Source organism: Lipotes vexillifer, unplaced genomic scaffold, assembly GCF_000442215.2.
Source record: "Lipotes vexillifer unplaced genomic scaffold, Lipotes_vexillifer_v1.1 scaffold931, whole genome shotgun sequence".
In the NCBI taxonomy this organism is placed as follows: domain Eukaryota; kingdom Metazoa; phylum Chordata; class Mammalia; order Artiodactyla; family Lipotidae; genus Lipotes; species Lipotes vexillifer.
The window spans coordinates 3,657-25,856 of record NW_006788845.1 but is presented as its reverse complement, the minus strand read 5'-3'; the positions used below and the strand labels follow the sequence as shown (position 1 = coordinate 25,856).

General features: G+C 47.9%; 1 protein-coding gene across 1 annotated transcript in view; it reads right to left on the bottom strand.

Annotated features, from left to right (window-relative positions):
* LOC103073323 (serine/threonine-protein kinase SIK3) overlaps positions 1 to 21,534 on the bottom strand; it is a gene marked incomplete at its 5' end in the record, with an annotated part of 29,271 nt that extends 7,737 nt beyond the window's left edge. Inside the window, 16 exon segments of the mRNA XM_082931236.1 lie at positions 3,621 to 4,315; positions 4,317 to 4,460; positions 5,018 to 5,357; positions 6,366 to 6,475; positions 6,917 to 7,002; positions 7,271 to 7,396; positions 8,126 to 8,276; positions 12,048 to 12,191; positions 14,419 to 14,489; positions 17,700 to 17,855; positions 18,126 to 18,279; positions 19,643 to 19,752; positions 19,863 to 19,940; positions 20,375 to 20,518; positions 20,766 to 20,876; positions 21,416 to 21,534. Of these exon segments, the coding sequence (XP_082787362.1) occupies positions 3,621 to 4,315; positions 4,317 to 4,460; positions 5,018 to 5,357; positions 6,366 to 6,475; positions 6,917 to 7,002; positions 7,271 to 7,396; positions 8,126 to 8,276; positions 12,048 to 12,191; positions 14,419 to 14,489; positions 17,700 to 17,855; positions 18,126 to 18,279; positions 19,643 to 19,752; positions 19,863 to 19,940; positions 20,375 to 20,518; positions 20,766 to 20,876; positions 21,416 to 21,534 (2,739 nt within the window).
* Positions 21,535 to 22,200: the final 666 nt, after the last annotated feature.

Sequence of the window (22,200 nt, the reverse complement as noted above, 5' to 3'; positions counted from 1 at the left end):
CCCGCAACAAAGACATAAACAAGGACGAGCGGCACCCTCGTGCCTGCAGGGTGGTTGGCGGAGCACATCACAACCCTTTCTTGGCAGAAGGAACGGTGAATTATCGGATGATTCCTTGGCGATGGTAAAACTGTGAGCTCTCATGTGTTTAAAAGAGTAGAATCATGTCAGGTTAAAGCACGAAGAGATTGTGGAGCCTAGTTTCTCCTGTAAAAGGGATCATAAGACATACGCCCAAGGTGGTTGTGAACAATAAATGAGTAACTGGCTGGAGGGCACCAAGCCCGGAGCAGACCAACTCTAAACACCTTCTCGGAGGGGGCACCTAGCTAACATCCCTCACAATGGGAGGAGCGGTTAGGTGTCAGGGTGGTCACAGGTTTAAGGTAAGGACAATGGGGGCGCTTCAGGATAAGAAGAAATTTTAAACACATATAGGTACATCCCCGGAGGGATTCTAACTCTAACTCTGGAGTGGCTTTGGGCTTCCCTGGGTTATTTTTTCTCTATTGCATTATTTTACTATACTGGATTCTAAACTCACAGGGTAATAAACTTGGGGCTTTATTTATTAAAGATAATTGTATATATGGTTCCAAAAGTCTCAAAATAGAAGTCGAAAGAGGTTAGAAAGAGGCAAGGTGAATAGTATTCAGGAAAAGGCATACGCCGTAGCTAAGTTACAGAGTAAGTGGAGAGTAAACTGGGCAGAGACAGGAAGGATCATCTCTACCATACACTGGCAAGCAGGGCAGGAGCTAAGATTAGGGCTTCTAGAAAAGCTCGTATCAAAGGTCAGGAAAAGAAGATTTAAGAAAAAAGAGGGCTTTGCGGGGGAAGCAAAACTGATCATGATGCATCAAGGACAGGGTAGTTTTGAGCTGAAACCTTTAGGGGTGTACTTATGGCTTGACTCTTCCAGAAACCACAAGAGATGCTTGCAGGGAATAATGGCGGCGATAGCGGCGGATGGAAGAAGGCAGGGGGAGGAGGAGGGAGAAGTCACCGTAGTCACTCGGCTTGGGGCAGAGGTGGGAGAGACTCGTCAAAAGAATCCTGACTGCGGGCTCCCCTGGTGGCGCGGTGGCTGAGAGTCCGCCCGCCGATGCAGGGGACGCGGGCTCCTGCCCTGGGCCGGGAGGATCCCACGTGCCGCAGAGCGGCTGGGCCCGTGAGCCATGGCCGCTGACTGCAGTTCCGGTCTGAAGCGCAGTGAACTGAGTTAAAGCTGCAGGGAGCCGCTGGAGCCAGATCATCCTCCGGGTTTCAGGAAACCTTGGCCCTTAGAGCTTCTACTAACTCCTTCACGTAGACTAGACTTCAAAACGACCAAGGCAGCTTGCTTCCCCCCCCCAAAACGTCCCTGAGACACGCCCACCCGCTGGTCTTTGCGCATATGCTCCTCGTAAGTCCAAACGGCAAAACCCTCTTCATCCACCAAGACCCAACTCAAACGTCACCTGCTGCGGGAAACCTGCCCCTACTCTGACTGAGAACGGGTCTCTCCCTCCCCTGGCCTCCCACAGCACTTGGACCAGCCACGTCCTGCCTTCCTTCAGGCACCAGACAGACCTGCAAGCCCGCCGAAAGGGGGTTCCTCTGACAATCAGGGGACACAGGCGAATTCAAGCCCCCTGGTCTTCCGGTACATAGGAGTCACACAGGAGGGAAAAGTGAAGGGAAGTCAGAGAGAGTATTTTTGAAGAAAAATATTTCAAAAGGTTATTTTCACACATGGCAATCCAGGGTGCGGGTGGGGAGTGTGCACTACTGTGTGCTCGCTCGCTCGTTCCCCGAGCCTTGCACACCCAGCGTGTGCTCAGCGAGTGTCTGCTGGCGTGAAGTGAGTAGCTCTGGGGTTCAGTGCTACTCCCGAGCTGTGGGCCCTGGGGGCAAATCACTTAATCTGTGCCTCAGGTGTCTCACTGGTAAAATGGGGACAGTAAGAGTTGTGAGGATTAGACAAATTCATATGTGAACAGCATCTGGTGTCTGGCACATGGAAAGCACTACGGAAGTGTCAGCTTTTCTCCTTTTCTGGTGAAAGCTGTCATTCGCACAGGAAGCTTTCCCACAGCATCCCTGATGCCGTCAAGCTGCCTCTGCTAGAACACTCCCAGCCACAGGAAGCTCCCAGGCTGCTGAGCAGCCTATTCTGGAAAGTTCTCAGGAAGGTCTTCCCCAGGGAGCTGAAATCTGCTGCAACTTCTATCCTGATCTTGGTTCTGCCCCATAATATGACCCCATACCTTTTCCATCTGACAGGTATGATAGCTCTCCTGAGTTTTTTCCCCCAAGCCTAAACATCCCCAAGTCTGTCAGCCAATCCACATATGGCCTGGTTCCGAAACCTCCCACCATACCTACGTCTGCCTAAAAACACAGCAGCCGCAGGTGGACACGATACCTCTCACTGGTGCAGACCTCAAACTGGATGGCACCCATCTGCTCAAAAGCCCAGGATTTAACTGGAGTTTTATGGAACCACACCCCTATCAGTGCTTAATGAGCACAACGTGAAGGCACCAGGTCCTCTGCAGGTAAACTGATTTAGAGCCAGGTCTTCTTCCATCCTGCTCTGTGCCAGCGGACCCAATTCCCCCAGGAGTTGAGTTTTGTGTGCTGACTTTAAAAGGACAGGGCAGGAGAGGCAGGCAGCTTCAAGAAGGGGAGGATGGGAGAAGTGCCCAGCCTCGGGGTTGTGTATTTCATGGAGAAACTCGTTTTCAAGATCTGTGATGATGGGAGGGATGTCAGTCCAGATTTCGAGTAGGGTGAATGCCATGACACGAGTGGAACAATGTCTTCTGAGTATAAGTTACTGACAGTAATCCCAATCTCCTCCCAAATGAAAATGAATGTACTCGCTAATTATACAGTGATACTAAATGAAATGGCATGGGGTCCCTTATGATGCTGTAATATTCTGTGTTTAGCTTATTAACAAAGTGATCAGAGTAATAATAATACCTCAAGTTATTTACATCATACATTCAGATGATCCAGTGTGCCTCTCTCTCCCTCTCCCTCTCTCTGTGTCACACACACAAACATTCTGTATAAACATAAATACATACATGTATATTTTAATCTTCACAGATACTCTGCAAAGGACCGTTATTCCTCCCGCCCTTTTTCACAGATGAGGAAATAAGAACCTGAGGTTTCAGTGACAAGGTCACTGCATTCGTTAACACAGGCATGTCCAGGACTGAGGGGCCCTGACTCTTAGTTCAACACTATTTACACTAAATCCTATTTCCTTAGCACCGGCTGGCTTTTATTCTACCGCAGAGGTTAAAGCTAGCTATTTTGATGACAGCCGAGAAATTCTGGATTCTAAGGAGCCACGGTATGAATATAGGAAACAGGTAATATACCTTACTGACTGTACTATCTATATGTTAATTGTCTATCACTCTCTTTTAAGTTTGAAAACAGATCCCCTTCCCCACCAAATACCCACTTCCTACGTGCTTCTCCCCTAAACGGTGCTGCAGGTCTTCTCAGGAATTCTTTTCTTCTTAGGAACCCAGAGTACTAGCTGAAAAAAGGTAATACTGCTGAGTTAACTGAATGAGGGCAGACTGGCCCAGGACTCGACCTTGCAGGGCTCTTACCTCGGCTGGACACCTTATTTCTATTGAACGCAGCAGCTGGCTGTCGATATGGATGTATCCCCAACTCCTGTACATGACTCACAGTTCCTAGTAAAGATTCAGGGTCCCCGGGCCCGCCAGTACTCAAGAGCAGGGGGCCATCGTGGCAACCTTTGGTCAACGTGTTCACGTTCTTCCTGTCCGGAAAGCCGTCCTTGGCCCCCTCACACGAGCACTCCTCCTCCATGCTCTCCGAGTGCACGAGCGCCGGCTGGTGAGCGTAACCGTGGGTTGGGGTGGGTGAGGAAACCTGCGAGATACATTCTTGCGCCCTGATTTGCAGAAGATGCTGGGGGCTGGTGTGGTGGTGGTGATAAGAGTCGGCGTTTTGATACGGTAAAGCCTGGCGCTCTGTCATACTCTGCCCCCCGAGGCCGGGAGCCAGACTCCCCGCATCCCCCTGGTTCATGTGCCTGAACAGTTCTTGGTACTCTTGCTGCTGCTGCTGCTGCTGCCGCTGCTGCCTTTTAATGAGCTGTGCAAACTCTGCTGGGGGCAGCCGAATGTCCGAGTGGCCGGTGAGCGAATGCCGGGGGGAGAGCAGTCCTTGGAGGATGTGGGGGACCTGCTGGTGTCGGGCGTAGTCCGGCGGCGTCGGGGACAGCAGGGCCTGCTGCAGCGCCGACGCGGTATAGTGCGGTGGCTGCTGATGTGCTTAGGAAAGGCTGCCATAAAGGTGGGAAACATTGATTCTCCTCAGGGCTGTAGCTGCTGGGGGAACCCCGGGACTGGTCCGAAAACAGATGGGGGTGTAAATGCGCCTGGTCGTAGTTAGCAGGGGAGAACCGATTCACGTTCAAGCTGCAGACACAAAAGGGAATGAGTACCAGGCATCCATGTGACAAGTGTGCTAGACTCCCCAGGGGAATAGCTACCAGGCTTCCTCAGTGGGGAGCCCCCGCTGGTACAGAGGACCGCGGTGGATGGGGCAGGGAAGATGGGGATGTATGCGTCATCCCCACCTGTCCCCTCTGGTTGAAGGTAGCAACATCACTTGAACTATTAAGATGTACCCATCTCTTAGAATATGGGTGACAGAGAAAGAAACAATCCTAAAAGAACAGACAAGGGGAAATGGCATTTTTACCAACTCCTCTAATTGGCCACTTTCTTCTTTGCAGACATATAGTAAGGTAGCTTTGTCCTTGCCTTCCTCTGTCTCATTAGCATTTTGATCCTGGGTCAATATATAGGTTTCAAGTCCGTCCCAAACCCACCACCCCAATTTTAATAAGGCTGAAACGAGCACAGCCCAGTCAGAACCCTTCTCCTTCCCTCCTCCTCTCTCGCCCTGCTAAGGGGCTTCCTCCCACCTAGGTCACCTGGAGAGATGGCTAGGTGACTCTGGGCCGGCTTACCTGTGGGCCTCCGCACTGTCGGCACTCAGCTGCTTGGACAAGGGCCGGTGCCCATAGCTGAAGGCGGCCATCAGGCTGGTCCGGTGCTGCATCTGAACCTGACTGGCGCTGGGGCTGATGGAGACGCCCCGGCCAGCAGAGCCTGCAGCTGTCCCAGGCATGCTGCTGAGCATGTCAACAGGCTCCTGGACTTGGATGGTCACCTGCTGTGACTGGGGAGGCTGCTGTATGCCCAAGCAGGTTAGTGCCACGTTGGGAGGAGGGGAGCAGTTCTCAGGCTGCTGCTGGAAGACTGCAGTGCGGGAGGGGAAGCCTTGAAACTGGGAGGGAGATGCAGCACCTGGAGGGAAAGGAACCTCAGAGTGACCAAAGGCCCGGGTTACCAGCTGGCCGGAAGTCACGGGAGCCAGTGAGGACACTTAACCTGCATACCACCCAGAGCAGGGCTTCTCCAACTCCAGGATGCCGAAGCCTCCTTAGAGGACTCGAGAAAACACAGGCTCTCCTGGGCCCGACCCACGGAATGCTGGTTCAGTAATTTGTAACTCCAGGAATTTGTCATTCTAATAAGTTGCCCAAAAGCTGGCCTGTAGATTATTCTTTGAGGAGCTCTGATCCAGGGCAGTGCTTCTCAAACTCTAATGCACATACAAATGGCCCGGGGATCTTGCTAAGATGTAGATTCTGATTCAGCGGGTCTGCGATGAGATCTGAGATTCGACTCTTCCCGCCGATGTTGTTCGTCGGGGACCCCACTTTGGGTGGGAAGGGCCTAGAGAGCAATTCGAACTCTCCAGGGGATCTACATTGGGTGGCGTTACTTAAGAGATCCTCAGTTTTTGGAATACTGAATGCTCAGAGTGCTGGTCTCTGAAGGCCCACACAGACTAGGGCACACTCATCTTCACCTTCATCTAAACACCCACAAGCGAGGAGCCACGTGCCCAGTGGATCACCAAACCCAGGCATGACAGGAGGGAAGGTTCCGGTAGTCGCCTTTCATTCGGTAGAGTTGGAGGGGGTTTATGAAAAATATTATTAACGGTCAACCTTTACTGAAACCTATTTTGTTCCGGAGACTATTTCAAGAATTTAACATATATATTTATTCAGTAAATAGTATTAGTATCCCTATTTCACCTTTGAGCAAGCTGAGGCGCCCAGAAGTTAACAAACTCGCCTGAGGTCTCACAGCTAAGGAGTTGGCAGAAGAAGTCAAACCAAGGCAGACTCCCTTGAACACTACGTCACTCTGCCGCCCGAATCGACCGACGGCTTGAGGCACTCAAGGCTAGGCCTCGCTTCTCCCCGCGGCACGCCACGGTTCGGCATAAACCTCTGCACTCACCGTGAGGCTGGACCATGGCGCTGCTCATGGGGGGAGGGCTGTTACTGGGCGGTCTGAAGAGGTGGTTGCTGGCGTGGCTGGGGGGAGGGCTTGCAGGCTGGATCCTTAACCTTGAAAACAACAGAGCCAGATGAGCAAACGCGCTTCCGGAGGTGGCAGGGTGGCCTTGCAGTTAGTTTCCGCCATTTGACACACAGGCGGAAACTCCTTCTTTGGTTTTGATAGGACTCCGGGCTAGACAGACATGCACAGACCGCCCACCACAGGCTACTTAGAGCCATCCACATCTTATTTCCCCAGACTTCCCAAGGGGGCAGAGGTCACTGTGGGCCTCCATCTGGCCTCCTCTATTACTGGCGTTGGGTTACTTTGTTCACGGGGCTAAGAAAACGAAGCGGCACAGGAAGTCGGGGTTTTAGGGGGCCGCGAAAATTGACACTGGCCCTCCCTGCTTTTCAAGTGGGTTCTTCCAAGGTGAACGTTACAGTCAGTCAGTATGGCCCATGAGAGTCAGGCCAACAGCTTAGGCATGAAACACCACGCTTCATTACCTCTGGAGCTGGTGGGTGAGGAGGGCGGGCTGATTCTCACACGCAGCCTGAAGGGGTGGAGAAGGCTGAGGAGGACAGATAGAATCCTAAAACAAATGCGGGAAAGGAGAAAGGATACTCGTGAGCTTGAGGATTAACGAGAGCCGTTCTCAGGAAGGGAAGAAACTCTCTGTGACCGAGATTTATGCTACTGTCGTTCATCAAAAGGTTTGATTACCTTTACTCAAACATAGCAACCATGCATACAACTCAGCTCCTCTTTGCCCTGCGGGATCTCCTCCAAAGTTCACAGGCAAATCAGCCCCAAAGCAAACTCCAGAGAAGCTGGAGAAAGCAAAGAGGGAAGAGGCCTACTTGAATCTGTTGCTGGAGAATTTGATGGTGTTGCTCCTGCTGGTACAGCATGTGCTGCTGCTGGGTCTTCTCCAGGGCTCTTTCATCAATCTGCCCCCCGTACATCTTCTGCAGCTGCTCGCACTCCTGAAGGGAAAGCGGTTAATACAGATGGGATGCAGCCAGGCCCACGCCGCGCTGTGATGTCAGCAGATGCAGATCTGCCCCCAGGTCTCACAGGCAGAAGGAGCCACACAGAAGAACAGTGTCCTTGAGGAGCAACTAACGCATTTACGTAGGCATTTGTGTACGAAATACATTCCTGCTCTGTCCTGGCTGAACAAAGGGAAAACACCAAGATGGCCTGCGTACAAACAAAGGTTCCAGTGTGACATCTGTGTACAAAGCACATGCCACTCGAAGCTTGGCTGTCAGGAAGGCAGAAAGGAAGCCGGCCCTTTATGAAGCCTGGAGGTGCACTTCCTTCCTCTGGGAGCACCATTCCATACCAGCTGGAGAGTATGCCAGGTGGTAAGAATGCAGAGCAGGCTCCAACAAGACCCAGTGCCCATAAATCATGAGAGAAATGCCAGGGTTGCTTCGAAGGACATTCCCTGGGGCCTCCCACTGAAACACAAGCCCAGAAATTCCTCTCTAATGAACTACAGAGACAAGGGGAAAATTTAGTCCCTTCCTGGAGAAAGCTGGAGATAACAAGAAGTAAGGAGAGTGTCAGGAAGCTATTTGCTTTGGAACCTCTAAAACGTCAGTGCTGCTGACATGAAGGGGGTAGAAAGTTTAACCCCCGGGTCCTCCTGCAATAGCGCTCTCTGTTACCCACGCTTCTCCAGAGATGCCTGCCATCTCTTCCATTACCTGCTGCAACTGTTTGATGCTGCTGTTGTTGCCCATTTTTTCCAGGTGAGCTTTGAAGGCCTGGATGCTGGCAGCCCCATCAGAGAACCGGCGCACAGGGGAGAAACGCTCCGTAGGGAGGTGCAGGGTGTTGGAGTCCTTGTAGGTAGAGCTGAATACATGGGAAGAGAAGGTTAGGGGCTAGGACTCAGGGGTTTTGACCAAATCACCTAGGGACACTGTTCCAGATGAACACAAAGCTGGCTGGCTGCACGTGCAGCCCTGCACATTATGCCATTTCCATGTCATCTCCAGAGGCCAGTCGTTTCCCTAGCCTGCTTCCCTTTAGAGGCATCCAAGTGACCATCTTCCATTTCCACTTACCTTGAGTTGGCTTAATATCCAAGCCCGGTTAGGTCCTGGGATCAAGTACATCCAGTTCTTACAAATACACTGGGTCAGAGAGAAGAGCTTCACAGTATCCCTCAGGCCCAGCTGTATAGGAACTCTTGCTTTTATAATCATGTCTCTATCTAGTGCCTTTAGAAACCTAGAGCAAACCTACCCGTTTGACCCGAAGTTTTCCCTGAGCAGCATTCTCCGTATGACGGACCAGAGGGAAACTACAGCCAACTGTGGGGTCAAAGGTCTGGCTTGGAATTCACAGGTTTTGTGCTAGAAAACGGAGGGTGCAGGTTAAAGTGGGGAAAATGGGGACTTGTGATCCCCAGATGGAGACAGCCCATTCCTAAGGAATGTGGGCCTCAAGATCCTGCACGTACCTGGTCAACGCAAATAAGGTTACCTGCTGTGAAAGTTAACTTCTCAGAGCAGTGGCACCCTCCCAACCTGCTAATGAAAGAGGAATCATGTGGATAACCTTCAAAATGACCCACTGCTCAATCAGAACACAGCCAGTGTCTTACGGAAAGAAAGAACAAGCTATGGATAAGGAATGCCTAAGACAGCATCAGAGTTAGAAGCTACCACCTGTACTTGTTACCTAATCAGAAAGAGATGTTTATGGGTTGAGGTAAGCAGATAAAAGGCTGCCAAGGCAGCATTCCAGCAGCTGATGGAAAGGATCAGGATTTCATGTCGAGGGCAGAGGTGACATCACACTGAGTCATGGGTGAAATGATGTACCACCTTGCCAGTCACTCATTCTGGACTGAAGCAGAACCAAGGCTAAGGAAGAGGGTTAACAAGCGAGTTCGAACGCGGCAGACAGGGAGGGACTAGGAGGGTCTGGTGACTGTGCAGAGGGGTCAAGAGGGTTCTGGCAGCAGGTGACAGCCCTTTACCCTCTCTTCTCTAACGATGGCTCCTGTTTCAGACTCTACCTGAAGCTGAACAGCAGGGAGCTGATGAAACGAACACAAACATGTATCTGGTTCAGCAACACAAAAGACAAATGATTTTGGCAGACGCAGTGATCGTGAGAGCCGCTCTCAGGAGTAATTTCCTCAATACTTATTTCTGTTTCTGCTTCAGGTGTTTGGAGTCAAAGCAAGCAAATACTATTTTCTCCTAAAATTTGATTCTTACACTTGCAATATATTCTGATAATGGACACATTTCTGATTCATTCAGAAAGTCATGTTCTTCAAGGAGTTAATATGGTCTGTCTGCACAAAACACATTCTCTGCCCTCAGAGCAATACTCCCAGGTCCGGGTATTTCATGGCTTTTCCAGAAGATCAGGCTGTGAACAGACTGACACCCCCGGCAGCCCAGCACAGTAGATTCAGTGGAACAGTTCTGAGGCAGCTGCTCATTTTGGAAGCACTGATAGTATCAACTGTGTTTTATTTTTATTAGCAATCATCTTCAAACTCAGGACAGCCTCATGTTAGGCTGATATTCCCACTACACTCTTCAAACAGGGACTTGGCACCCCACCTAGATAAAATCCATCTGTGTCAGTTTTTTGTTGTTGTTGTTGTTGTTGTTGTTAATTACACTTAAATTTTTTTTTTAATTTTAACTTACACACTTCCCGCATTGAGAAGGTCAGTCAGACCCATCTTCTGTCTCCATGTTGGACTTCATCTATGATACCCCAGAAGAATAGATAATATGTGCTGTTCTTGAGTCATTTCCTCCAGCAAATGAAAGGAATTCAGTAATCTATTCAGGCTACCCATTTTCAGTGTTTTATAGCCTGGGAAAGTTTCTCTTTTCCCCTGAAGACTTACTTCAGTCTCTTGTGTTGCCATGTTTTTACAACCCCATCGAGACATGCTGAGGTTGCATAAATGCCCCACCGTACACAATCTGTCACTCAGAAAACGTTCATTCCAATTCAAACTGGCTTGACCATAGGAAACCCTCTACCAGGAGTGTTCACACAAAAACAGACAGCAGACAGATTTCCAGCAGGCAAGGCCTTGACAATGACTAGGCAGGGTGGAAACTACACAAATGGAGCTGTGGGCCAATGTGGTCTTTCTTTAGTAACAGGTGTAAACAGGATATCAGGTCTGATAAAGGCAGACTAGGGAGATGTGCTGAGCTTCATGCTTCCCCCATAAGAACACATCCTGAGGAGCACCTGAATTAAACAACGATTAAACCCAAAGGCCTGAAACTAAACAACAGACCCTGACATAGGATGAAAAATTAAGTGTGGGGCTATAAAGGAGGGGAAGATAGAAACAGGGAGAAACAAAGTAATAAAGGGTCTATTAGGTAACAGTGTAGAGCTCAGTTATTGAGAAATCACAGAAAATGTCTGGAGTGGAAAATGCAGCTAATAATCACTCAAAGTACTCTCGATGTAGTATCGTAACAGTGTAGGCCCTGAGAGATTTTCCTTAGAAAAATACTGTCTTTCTGTGCCATCAGAGTTTTATTTGAGAAATGTCATTTCTACTAATAAACCATGTTCACTGCATTATTCATGGTCATTTATAAAAGCTTATCTTCCTCCTTTCTAAGTTCCAACATGGCACTAATGAAGTCTCAGTCTGCTCAGAGGTCACCTGTCTCTGCTGATTACCTCTGATGCCCAGTGGGTAACTAGACACAATAAAAGCACTGTGTCAAGATTGCCAGTGTGAGCCTGTTGCAAGATTGAATAACAACACATTTATAAACTTAATCTCCTTGGAATCTGCTTTCCAACCTTCCCAAGTAAGACTGCTTTTCGCCGTCCTCCCAAAAAGATTGAAAGAAAACAAGCTCTAGCAACTGGTGGTGGCTTTCAAAGTGTGGCCTTTGAGCTTGAGGACAGCTTCAGGATGGACTAAAGGTTAAGATTTTCAGTCATCGAGGTGTTCCCAGAAGGCAATCATCTTCTTAAGCCAGCAAAGTGTCGTTCCCCTCTGTTCCGAGGCTTACTTGAACTGTTTTGTGAAGTTTTCTTGGCAAGAAAGGTTACACTTGTTTTTATTTCTTTAAGACAATGAATTATAAATGTATCAGAGACCTACTGAAAGATCTTGCCGTCAGAATATTGCAAGGATGACTTTTCAAGCACAACCCTCAAGAGGATGCAGTATCTCTGCTCTACCACTCACAAAGGAATGTATCTTCCCCCATATCTAAGCTCCTTGTTCAGCGGTCACGTGATAAGAAGTGCTCATTCTTTTGATGGCGATGGGTTATTAAAGGTCAAGTCTACTGATGTGGCTACAAATCCTTCTATTTCCAGTTGGCCTTCTAAGAGCTTCACCCACTTTCAGGTTTCAAGTTCAGTTTCATCTATAAGTCAACATCTAGAATCACGAGAACCACCTGCAGGCACTAAACGTGCCTACGAGGTAATGGGAAAGAAGCAGCTCATATTGGCCTGGGCACTGCTTAGCTAAGGAGTTGAGAAGATGTAAGTTCAGGATGCTACTTAAAGCCACGACGCTAGTCACCATGTCTGTAAGACTAGCCAGAAGGGTGCCTGTCCAATGAGCCTCAAGGAGCTCCCACAGCTCGTGTGGCTACTCACCGATGCTGATCAGGTACCAGGTGAGGGGGCCAGACCCGGGAACGGAAAGGCTGCTGTCCTAGCTGCCGCTGTAGGTCCGGTGGGATCTCAGCTGTAGGGTTGGTCATGGCCAGTGTATGTCTTTTGGACCTATTTGCCAAGTACCTGCAACAAGCAGGAGCACATTTCATAGTAAAAAAGACAGACAGGAATATTCCTCAGCAAGAAGCATAAGAAGTTAATCCAAAGCACTCAGAATGAAACAGTGCCAGAGCTCAAAAAGGGCTCGATGGCCAACAGATCCCTGACTGGATGAAAGTGAAACATGTTCCAAAAGGCCAACAAAAGTTGGCTCACCACTGAAGTGGCTGAAGTTTGGACATAAGAGTAGCCATTAAGAGAAGAGAGAAAACAGATGTAGCTCACGAAGTGGGATCAATTTCCCTTACTTCATTCCATTCAGGAAAAGAATTTATTTTCTACTTGTTAGTTTCATTCCTCTTTTCTCTCCAAATTTCCAAACTACAAGTCAGAGGAAATGAGCCCTAAGGATTGTTCCTAGAGATGAGCCAAGAGAGATATTCAGAAGGGCTTCGCATGTGTCTCTTGATGCCACTGGCCCCGAGGGTTGGAGACTGACCTCGCTGCAAGTCACAGAAAACAGATCTTTCCATGTGGGGCTAAGCGAGTTCCAACACCACCCCTTCCCTAATGCCCCATGACTGTAACTCCATCATCAGAGAAAAAAAACTGATGTTGTCCCCAGGGAACCAACATTCTCTAAAGGATGAAGAAATGAAACCACATGAAATGTTTAGAATTGTTTTTTAGGGGAAAAAAAGGCAAGGCAAGAAAACATAAGTTTCAAAAGCTGAAGAGTGGACAAGCTGATGACTTTTCTTCTGAAGATCTTTCAGATCCACCACTAATACCATTAATAAGGTATCAGTCCCCCTTGGTCTGATTGATGACTCCCTCCACCGCTGCTGCTCTTATTGGGCATGAATAAAAGAAGCATTATTCCTTCCATTACATCAGAACGGATGGGCATTTTACCCTTTAAATGTTGGTCTAAGGAAGAAAGAAGGAGCTGAAGGAAGTAAAGTGCAAGACAAAGAAGATAAAATGGAATACTGCTGTCTAATTAAAGTAGGAAGGCAGTTAAGTTTCCTAATTTCTCTTCATGACACCAGCAGCACCCATGTACAACTTTACACACCCTGTGATTGGCAAACTATAGAAACCACAGCATCAAGAGAAAAACAAAGTCAACACGATTCCTCTATCGGCTACGCTGTAGAAGGAGCTGGCCCACCAGCCAACACCCCTGTTCTTCACTGTTCTTCCCACATGGGACCAGACTCTTTTTGAACAGCAGCTCTCACACAAAGCTACTGGGGGTAGGGAAAGAATACTGGCCAGCAACCATCCGGGTCTTATAAAGTGGTCTTGTTTCATTCTTAACTACTTTGCCCATTCCAGCTAAAAACAGTTAACAGACTAGAGAGTAATTAGCGGTATGCAGACTTGCCAGAGGGTAAGCCATTAGTGGTTTAATATCCATTTGATAAAAACACCCGAAGTTTCCCCAAGAGCCCATGAAAACCATTTTATTTCAACTTCCCTCAAGGGAAAAAAACATATAATCTTGAAGAACACCTGTATTTCTGGGAAAATACATGCTGGATTCTGGTCAAACCCCCTTCCCCGGAAAATAAGAAAGTCAGCTCTCACAAGGGGGCGTGCACGGAGCTGAGGACCATGGCTAATGGAACTGAGGCCAAACGAACAGTACAGCATGCCTGATGGTCACTGCCGTTTTCTGTGAATTAGGCATCTCTGCAAACAATGGATATTTGCATCTGTCCCTGGCCCGAATCCCATATTCTTTTTTCAGCATCTCTTTGTTGATACAAGGGGATGGAAGAAACACACGGCAAACAGTACAAGAGGTATTCATTCTCCTGGAAAGGAAGAGTCCATGCCAGCGGTCCATGGCCAGACTAGCTAGGATCACTGTCATCCCAAATCTCCAATTCCTTTTCAGTAACAGTTCTTGGCAGGTAGGAGCAGGCTTTGTGCCTTGCAAATACTATCAAAGTTGCAATATGAAGGCAGGGGGCAAGGAAGGAAGGAGGGAGGAGAGAGAAAGTTCTTATGGTTATTGCTGTCACTTAGGGGACTTCCAATGGTGCTTACAGAAATGACATTTTCTGGGTAGTCTTCTGTTACTTCCATGTGGGGAGGAACATGCCATCTGGCTTGAGCAAAGAGACCACACAAATGCTGAGGCTGCACTGTACCACCTCCTTGGGCAGAGGTGACCTTTCGTTGGTTGCAGGTGGAGCCTGCCCAAGGACGTTCTGCAAAGCACTGCCAGATGCCACATTACCTCTGCACAGCTTCCTGATCTGGCTCCCCATCCGAGCTCTCCTCGTCCACAGGGGTAACTGCTGGCACTGCCTGAAGAGAGACAGGAAGGAAAAGCTCAAGGTGGCGCCTCTTCTGCAGTAGCTCTTATTCTAGACACTGGGCTTGGGGCAGGCCTCTCTGTCACTTTTTTTTTAATCTGCAAAGCTTTTCTAGGATGCCTGGGTTATACAGAACTTTCATATACCTTTCCATTGTTCCATTTTTACCTCGCTCAGTTGATTTTAATTTGAATTTCTTCCTCTGAGTCATCTTCCTTCGTTCATTTATTCATCCAACAAATAGCTGAATGCCCACTATGTTCCAGGACAAAATGTGAATTAATAAAGTTCTTGCCCTTGTTTTACAGTCTAGTGGAGGATAGAGATAGGCAAACGGACAAGTACAAAACAGCAGGACCCAGTCATGGGCGCTTGGGAATTGAGGAAGGCATTCTGGAGGACACAGCCCCAAACCTGAGACCTGAAGGATGAGCAGGAGTTAGCCCAGCAAAGAGGGGAAGGGGTCGCAAGCGTCTGAGGTTTCCAGGCCAAGAGAAAAGAGAAGGCCTGTGGGTGTCTGAGGACCTGAAAATGTAGGAGAAGCTTGTTTACCTGGAATGTCCAGGAACTGACCTGTTCTTTCATATGAATGTTATTTCCAGACTTTAGATATCCTTTACTCCAGAAAAGTATACAGGCTTTTTAAAAGCACACTATAGTACATAACATAAAGTTGTGTAATTACAATTCAATGCTTTAAAATCACTGTTACGCACCAAAACATGTAAGTGAAATGAGGACCGCCACAATGCATGCATTACTGTGACTCTTCCCGTCTGCTTGTGGACTGGAATGCTGTATATCCTAGATAGCTACTCACAGCCTGTGGCTCACATAATCACCATGCCTCAAGCACCAGAGCAAAAATCGTACCTCAGTTATTACAAAAGAGCATTTTTTTAACGGACAATAATTATAAAACAAAACAAACTTTTGGAACAGTTCCATTGTCTGTATGCTCCTAAGGTTTCCAGATCCCTTACTACAGTTCTACAAGGCTGGAGTGAACAGGGTTAGGCAGGAAGTGGCTACAGACGAGGCAGGAGAGGAACACTGTGGCCAGTTATAAATGGCCTTGAATACCACATTAAGAAGTTTATTTTGAGAAAAGGCAGTGGTGAATCACTAAAGATTTTAAGCAGGGACATGATGTTACAAGATTTATATTTTAGAAAGCTGGCTTGCTTTAGTTGCAGCATGAAAATGGCTGGTGATGAGGATTAGAAGACAAGCCGGAACAAGGAAGCCAGTTAGGAGGCCACTGTGCTAATCCAGGCAAAGGAGGACAGTGGCTTGAGTTAGAGAAAGGGCAGTGGAGATGGAAAGAAGTAAGATACTTACTTCACAGGCCCTGGGTAACTGATTTGACATGGGGAATAAGGGAGAGGGAAGAAGTAAAGATAATACCCACATTCCTAGCTGTCTAACCAAGAGAGTGACGGTGCCGTTCAATGTTACCCAGTGGGAGAAACAGGTTTCACACAGTCAGGATAAGTTCATTTGAGGACACGTTGAATTAAAATGGTAAGTACTTGTTGAATAACCAACTAAATTCGTGCAGTCGGTAGTCATGCATACAGAAGTATAGAACTCAGAAGAGCATTCTGGGCTGGAGAATCGCTCAGTAACTGGAATTAGAGAAGTGGACAAGATCACTCAGAGAGAGCATGTAAAATGAGATGGAAACAGGGCCTCAGATCAAACTCTGGGGTTCACCTACTTCAAGGAAAAAGAAGAAAGGGAACCTGAAAAGGAGAGGCAGGTGGAAAACAAAAAACAAGGAGAATGGGGTAAAAGAAGACAATATTTCAAGGAGAAAAATGGTCAGCAGTGACTAATACAGTTGGGAGGTCCAAAAAGATAAAGATTAAAAATGTCCAGTGGACTTACCAACAAAAGCTTGTCAGCGACCTTGGCAAAAACAGTTAGAGCGGACAGAGTAAGTCACCGCACCTCCCATAAAGCTGTCCCTGATCCTTCATAACCTACATTGAACTTGCCCTTCTGAGTGCCTCTGCCACCTACAAGTCCATGGTCTTCACTCTGGTACTTAATCACGTATGGCCCTTTACTGTTATTCCAATACTTCACATATGTGGATCTTATTGTCCCATATTACAAGCTCAGTGAGGCCAGGAACCGTGAATATAAATTCTTTCCTTTTCCCGACAGCAGTGTTACTGAAAGTGTGGCCCGTGGACCCGTGCCAGTCCACAGACTGTTTCGTTACCAATCCAAAATAAGGTAGGTAAAGGAATAGAGAGTAAGATTTACAAACCTTTACAGCAACTTAATGGAGTAATTTTTTTCTGTTGAATCAAATAAAATTTAGCCTTGCAGTTCATATATTTAAAAAGTTTTACTTCTCTAATAATTCACTTCCACTTTATTTTACAAAGGTATTTATCCCTGATGGATGGACTGAAGGGGAAAAAACATCCTCAACTAGAGATACCTTAAGAAGCACTGCCCTAAAGCACCCAGTAAGGGCTATGGATATAATTAGCACCCAATCTTAAGGTAGTATGAGACTAAATGAATGAATAAATGAATGAAGGAATGAATGAATGAATTTACCTATGACAGAAAAATAAACAGAAATAAACAGAACCCAGCGGAAGAAAAGAATCTTTGAATGTGACCATCATATAAAAAAAAATTGGGATTGAGAGATACCAACTGTCAGGTTTGAGCTTGTGAAAGCCAAACAGTCAAGTGATTCGGGTTGTACCAAAAGTGTGAGGTAGTGTTAATCAAAGGAGGAAGGGTTGGTGAGAATGTAATTTTGGAAACCAGTCTAAAAAGCAATTAAGTCCAGAGAAAACTGTTAGCTTCCGCTGCCCTCGGGCAGGGAAACATTACCTGCAGGAAGGCCAGGCCTGAGGCTAATGCTCCCCGCTGCCCACCCGCCCTCGAAGCGCAGGGCTGCAGCCGCCCTTTATGCAAGTATCTGTAAGTAGCCACCTGAGGATGAGGCCTCCAGAAGCAGGCTGCAGTGTGGAAATTATGTGGTTAAGTGAAGAAGTTAACCAAAAATTAACTCTGGAAAATTCTACCAGCCTGAAGAAAATGGGAATGACACTGCGCATCATACACTGAGGGAAAGAAGAAATTCAGACATTTAGGATGGAGACTCTGGGTTCTACAACCTCTTTATCAAAGGCCTCTGAGAAAGCAAGTTGGGCTTCGTGCTGCAACTCACTGGTGTCATGGTGACAAGAGGGGAGGGTCCCCGTGGGCGCTTCAGCAGCTGCTGGGCATGCAGTTGGATGTTGGCGCCTCCATCTGATGCCCTCCGGCCAAGGGGGCCCATTCCGTTCAGCAGCTGCAGGGTGGGCGGCTGTAACAGGGACTGCTCCTGTCAGGAGTAGAGTGGGAAGGGACAGATTGGTGAGGTGGGGGGGAAGGAGGAGAGGAAACAGCGGCCCTCTAATCTACTGAAACTCAGGGATCCCACGATGGTGACAGAGACTAGAGAAATCTTCCCTCTCACCCGAGCTGCTGTGCAAGAGAAATCATCCTTCCTTATAAGGACACCCTTAAATCCTGGGGACAGTCCCTTAAAAGTCTCTCAAAGGAAGCTCAGATGTGCATCTTTGGGGGCCAGCCCTCTCCCATTTCCGGGTACCTTGTACTCCAGCTGCCCAGCTGGCTGCAGATTTTGCATGGGCAGCAGGTTGTGCATGAAGTTCATGTTAGGGGCCACCTGCAGGAATGGAGCCTGCGGGTTTACTCCAGGAAAGCCAGGCAGCAGCTTCTGCAGATCTTCCATAACCTCCGTGCTGATGGGAAACAGGATGGCAGAGAAGTTCAGTTACAATTCTCACTCAGCCTATATCCCCAAAGTGATGAAACTGCTAAGTTCAGCACAATTTATTTTGTTTTTTCTACTTTCCTCCTAAATTTGTATTTCCCTCTACGATCCCAGAGCGAGTAGAGGTGTGTAGAGCCTAGCGTGCGGAACCCGGCGCTCTGCCATTTTACTGTCTGGGGCTGGGGATCGCCATTCTTCACGGACCACTCATGTAAAACCAACAGCTCTGAGCCAAGAGGAAACGCTGGCCCCAGTCCAGTTCAGGTTTCCAAGGCCTGGAGGTGAATGGCAAGTTTCTGCAGGAGGACACAGGCCATCCACTAAAACAATGGCTGCCCGAAGTAGCAACTGATTCACCAGGGAAAGAATGCAATCGGTGCCGTCAGTGCTGATGGGCAGATAAGCGTGGATCTGTCGAGCTCCAATGGTGGGGTTTACCGCACACTTAAAAATAAGAGCTCTTTCCACTAACAGCGCAACACGGGACTCCACCCCTTTGCAGCTGACGCAGTCTCTGGAGCCAGAATGTTCCCCTATTGCCTGTTTGATCATAGGCTGAGAATGAGAAACGTGAAGCAAGCAAACCAGCAGGCAGGGGAGGCTTTTCTGGAAATTGAGAACTCAGAGAAAAAAGAACCCTAGCTTTGCCCCTAGCTGAGCTCTCAAGAGAGCCCTGGCCACACCCTTTTCTTCCCTCCTCAGTACAAGAAATAGCCAGAGAAGAGGGGTGGCTATTTCAGTCGTGAGAATCTCCAAGTGCAGAACAAAACAGGGAGAGCTGGTCTTCAGTCCACTTCCCCAGCGTGAGGGCAGCAGGGGACACACTGAAGGACTGTTATGGGGAAACACTTGGGGAAACTGGTACTTATTTGGCGTGTTTTTGGATTTTTGTCTACTTAATTTTTAACATATACAAATTATATCATACTATTTGTCCTCACTTCTTAGATGAGTCTTGCATTAGAATATATGGCAAACAACATCTCTAAAGGCTGTCAAACTCGGATGAATTTTCAGGTGTACCTTTCCGTGGCTTAGATCAGAAGACCTTAATCTTTGTGGGAAAAGACATGCTATGCTCTTCACCAAAGTACTGTGATTACCTGCCACGATGGTGGCTTTCAGCCCACCATCCACGAGGGACAGCTCTGTGATTTTTTAGTCAAATCCAGTCTCATCTACCAGGGACCCTGAACTGGGTTAAAAACATGTCTTGGCCACTGGATTAGATCTCATCTGGGAGATACAGTGAAGGAGGGAAAATGTGCCATGGCAGGAACTCAAAGTCAGCGGGAATTCTCTGCCCGGGTGTTAATTGGGCAGATACTCACCGTGGGTCGGCCACGCCCACTGTGTGCCTCCTCATCGACAAATAGCGGACCAGGGCTTCAGGGGAAGGCTCTTCACCCTCATCACTGTCCAAGTTCACTGTCCCATCCGGCTGAGGAGGACAGAAACACAATCAAATTAGAAATAAGAAGTAAGGAAAGGCAGCAAGACTCGGGGCAAGAAAGTAGTTTCAGCTGACAGCCATCAGAGGTTGCTACTTGCCTCCACAATTTGATTCTCTGGGTTGATGAGCTGCACCTGGGGAACGCTGATGTTCAGAGTGGTACCAGCCTGCTCCGCCTGGAAAGCAGCACGCACATATACACACATTCCTTCAGTACCAGAGGGAAATAATGATAGGCTTGCAAAGCATTCTTGATTGCTAAACTCTATGCTTCTACCTCTGAGTCTTTGGTTCCTCTGCCCTTAGAAGCTACCAGGAAGCATTCTTTAGAGAGGACAGTCTCTCTCAATGATTTGCTGTTTCTTTAAAAAAAAAAAAAAAAATTCAACTATCGTTGTCCCTCCCAAGTACTGGGCTACTCTTCCATCCTCTCTGTCAAAGAAAGGTTCAGTTCTTTGCTTGACCTCTGACAAAGCAAGAGATGACAGCCGGGAGGGGACAGAGGTACGGAAGAATAGGAACTCTCGTGACCTAGAGTTAGTGAGCAATGGCTAACCAACCCCCCTCCATGTTACTTGTCCTGAATCTGGTCACTGGAGTTATTGCCCACCTGGATGTTGACTGGTGCTTGAAAGGCCATGGCTCGGGGCATGCTAGGAGGTAGTCCGACACGCAGAGTTTTGTGCCTCTTATGCCGATCACACAGCAGGCTGTAGATTGCACTATAGTGATCATAGGCATCTGATCTTAATGACTACCAAGAGAAAAGGGGAAAGAGCAAAAAACCTGGGTGATATGGCATGTCAATGACCAAAACCCTTTTAATAGTAACATTAGAAGACCAAAGCGCCTTCTTTCCAAGGCCCAGAGACAGGGGCAGAGGAAGAAGAACGGGAGGAAAACAAGAAGATCCAAGTTCCCAGGAAGGAGGAATAATGGAAAAGGCAGGACAGAGGGAGCAGAGCAACACCCCACCTTGCCCTCCACTCATTTACAGATACCTGTAGTGTCCGCTCTTTGTCCAGTCCCATGTCCTCCATGGCTAAGAGGACATCCTCATTTAGGGGGTCCATCTGTCTTTCTTCCTTCAGCTGCTGACATTCAGCTATTAACTGTAACAAAAAAAGGCAAGCTATCTAACTCCCAATTAACCATGTCAAGATGGCATATCATATATAATGAACAAGCTGTTCCATGCTGCCTGGCTTGGGATATTTTTGGCCTCAGACAAAGCCTAAGCAAGAAAGCCCTGGGTACTCAACTAGGAGCAGATAAGACCGTTAAGGCCACTATTTTCCTGAGCTCCTTGGGGTACCTGGGATGGCTATAGTGGTTCAAATAAAAGAATCTACAGGAGCCACTGGACTGAGCACACTAAGAGGAGGGAAACAACCCCGTGGGAGGAGGCTGTACTGCCCCAAGAGCCGGGAAGGGACTCTGATTTGGGGACAAGCAGTAGGGAACTGGTATCACTGTTCCCCAACAACTCAGCTGGTTTAAGATTCCTTCTTGCTGGCTTCACTTACTTTAGGATTACACAAGTCTGTACCCAGGCCCGCCTTTTCAGGTCCTGGCCTGATTACAATCTCATGCAGAAGAGACTGCAGTAGCCCTAAGAGGAGTTCCCTGGGGCGAGTGGTGCCCAGCTCACCCTGTCAAAGCTGGGATCAGCGTCCCCTAGCTTCATCCACTTGTGCTTGCAGATCTGCTCCATGGAGAGGCGCTTGTTGGGGTCTAACACCAGCATGTGGCGGATCAAGTGCTCACATTCTGCAACAGACACAGAGCCTGCGTCAAGGTCGGTGAGGGAAGCACCGGTGGGGCTGAGGAACTAGAGGCAAGGTGAGCAGGCAGATTTTCAAGCTTCTGACTTCTAATTTGTTTCTCTTGCTTTGTGATCCTTACCTATGTCCTTGCTTACTCCAGGAGAGACTGGGCAAAGGCAGAAAGAGGTGGAGGAAAGAGAAATTCAAGTCTGGTAGTCTGGTTACTTAATACCTTCACTAAAGGTCAGATCAGAAAAAATCTGGGGATGATCCCTGGATTTCATTTATTTATATTATGTACGACCTCATTTAAGGCAATTAATGAAGAGTTTTGAATGTCCTTCTGAAGAGATTCAGTTATCTTACAAGGTCCTCAAAATAGTTCCTCCCTCCTCTATTCATGCCTATGTGCATGGTAAGGCTTTCAGCTTAGGGTCCAAAGCGCTCATCAAAACTCAAGGAATTAGATGTTCTGATGGTTCCAGGTGTGGGGAGAAAGGTACAGGCACAGAAATGCCTCCCTACCACACACTGGGTCTCTGCTGGCCTTACTGATCATCTCTGCATTGTTTAAACATTCGCGGGTGCATACAACTGGGCTCTGAGCTAAAGAGATTCAGATCAAGAGACGTCTCTCTCGGGGAGCTCATGCTACGGAATATATTGCAGA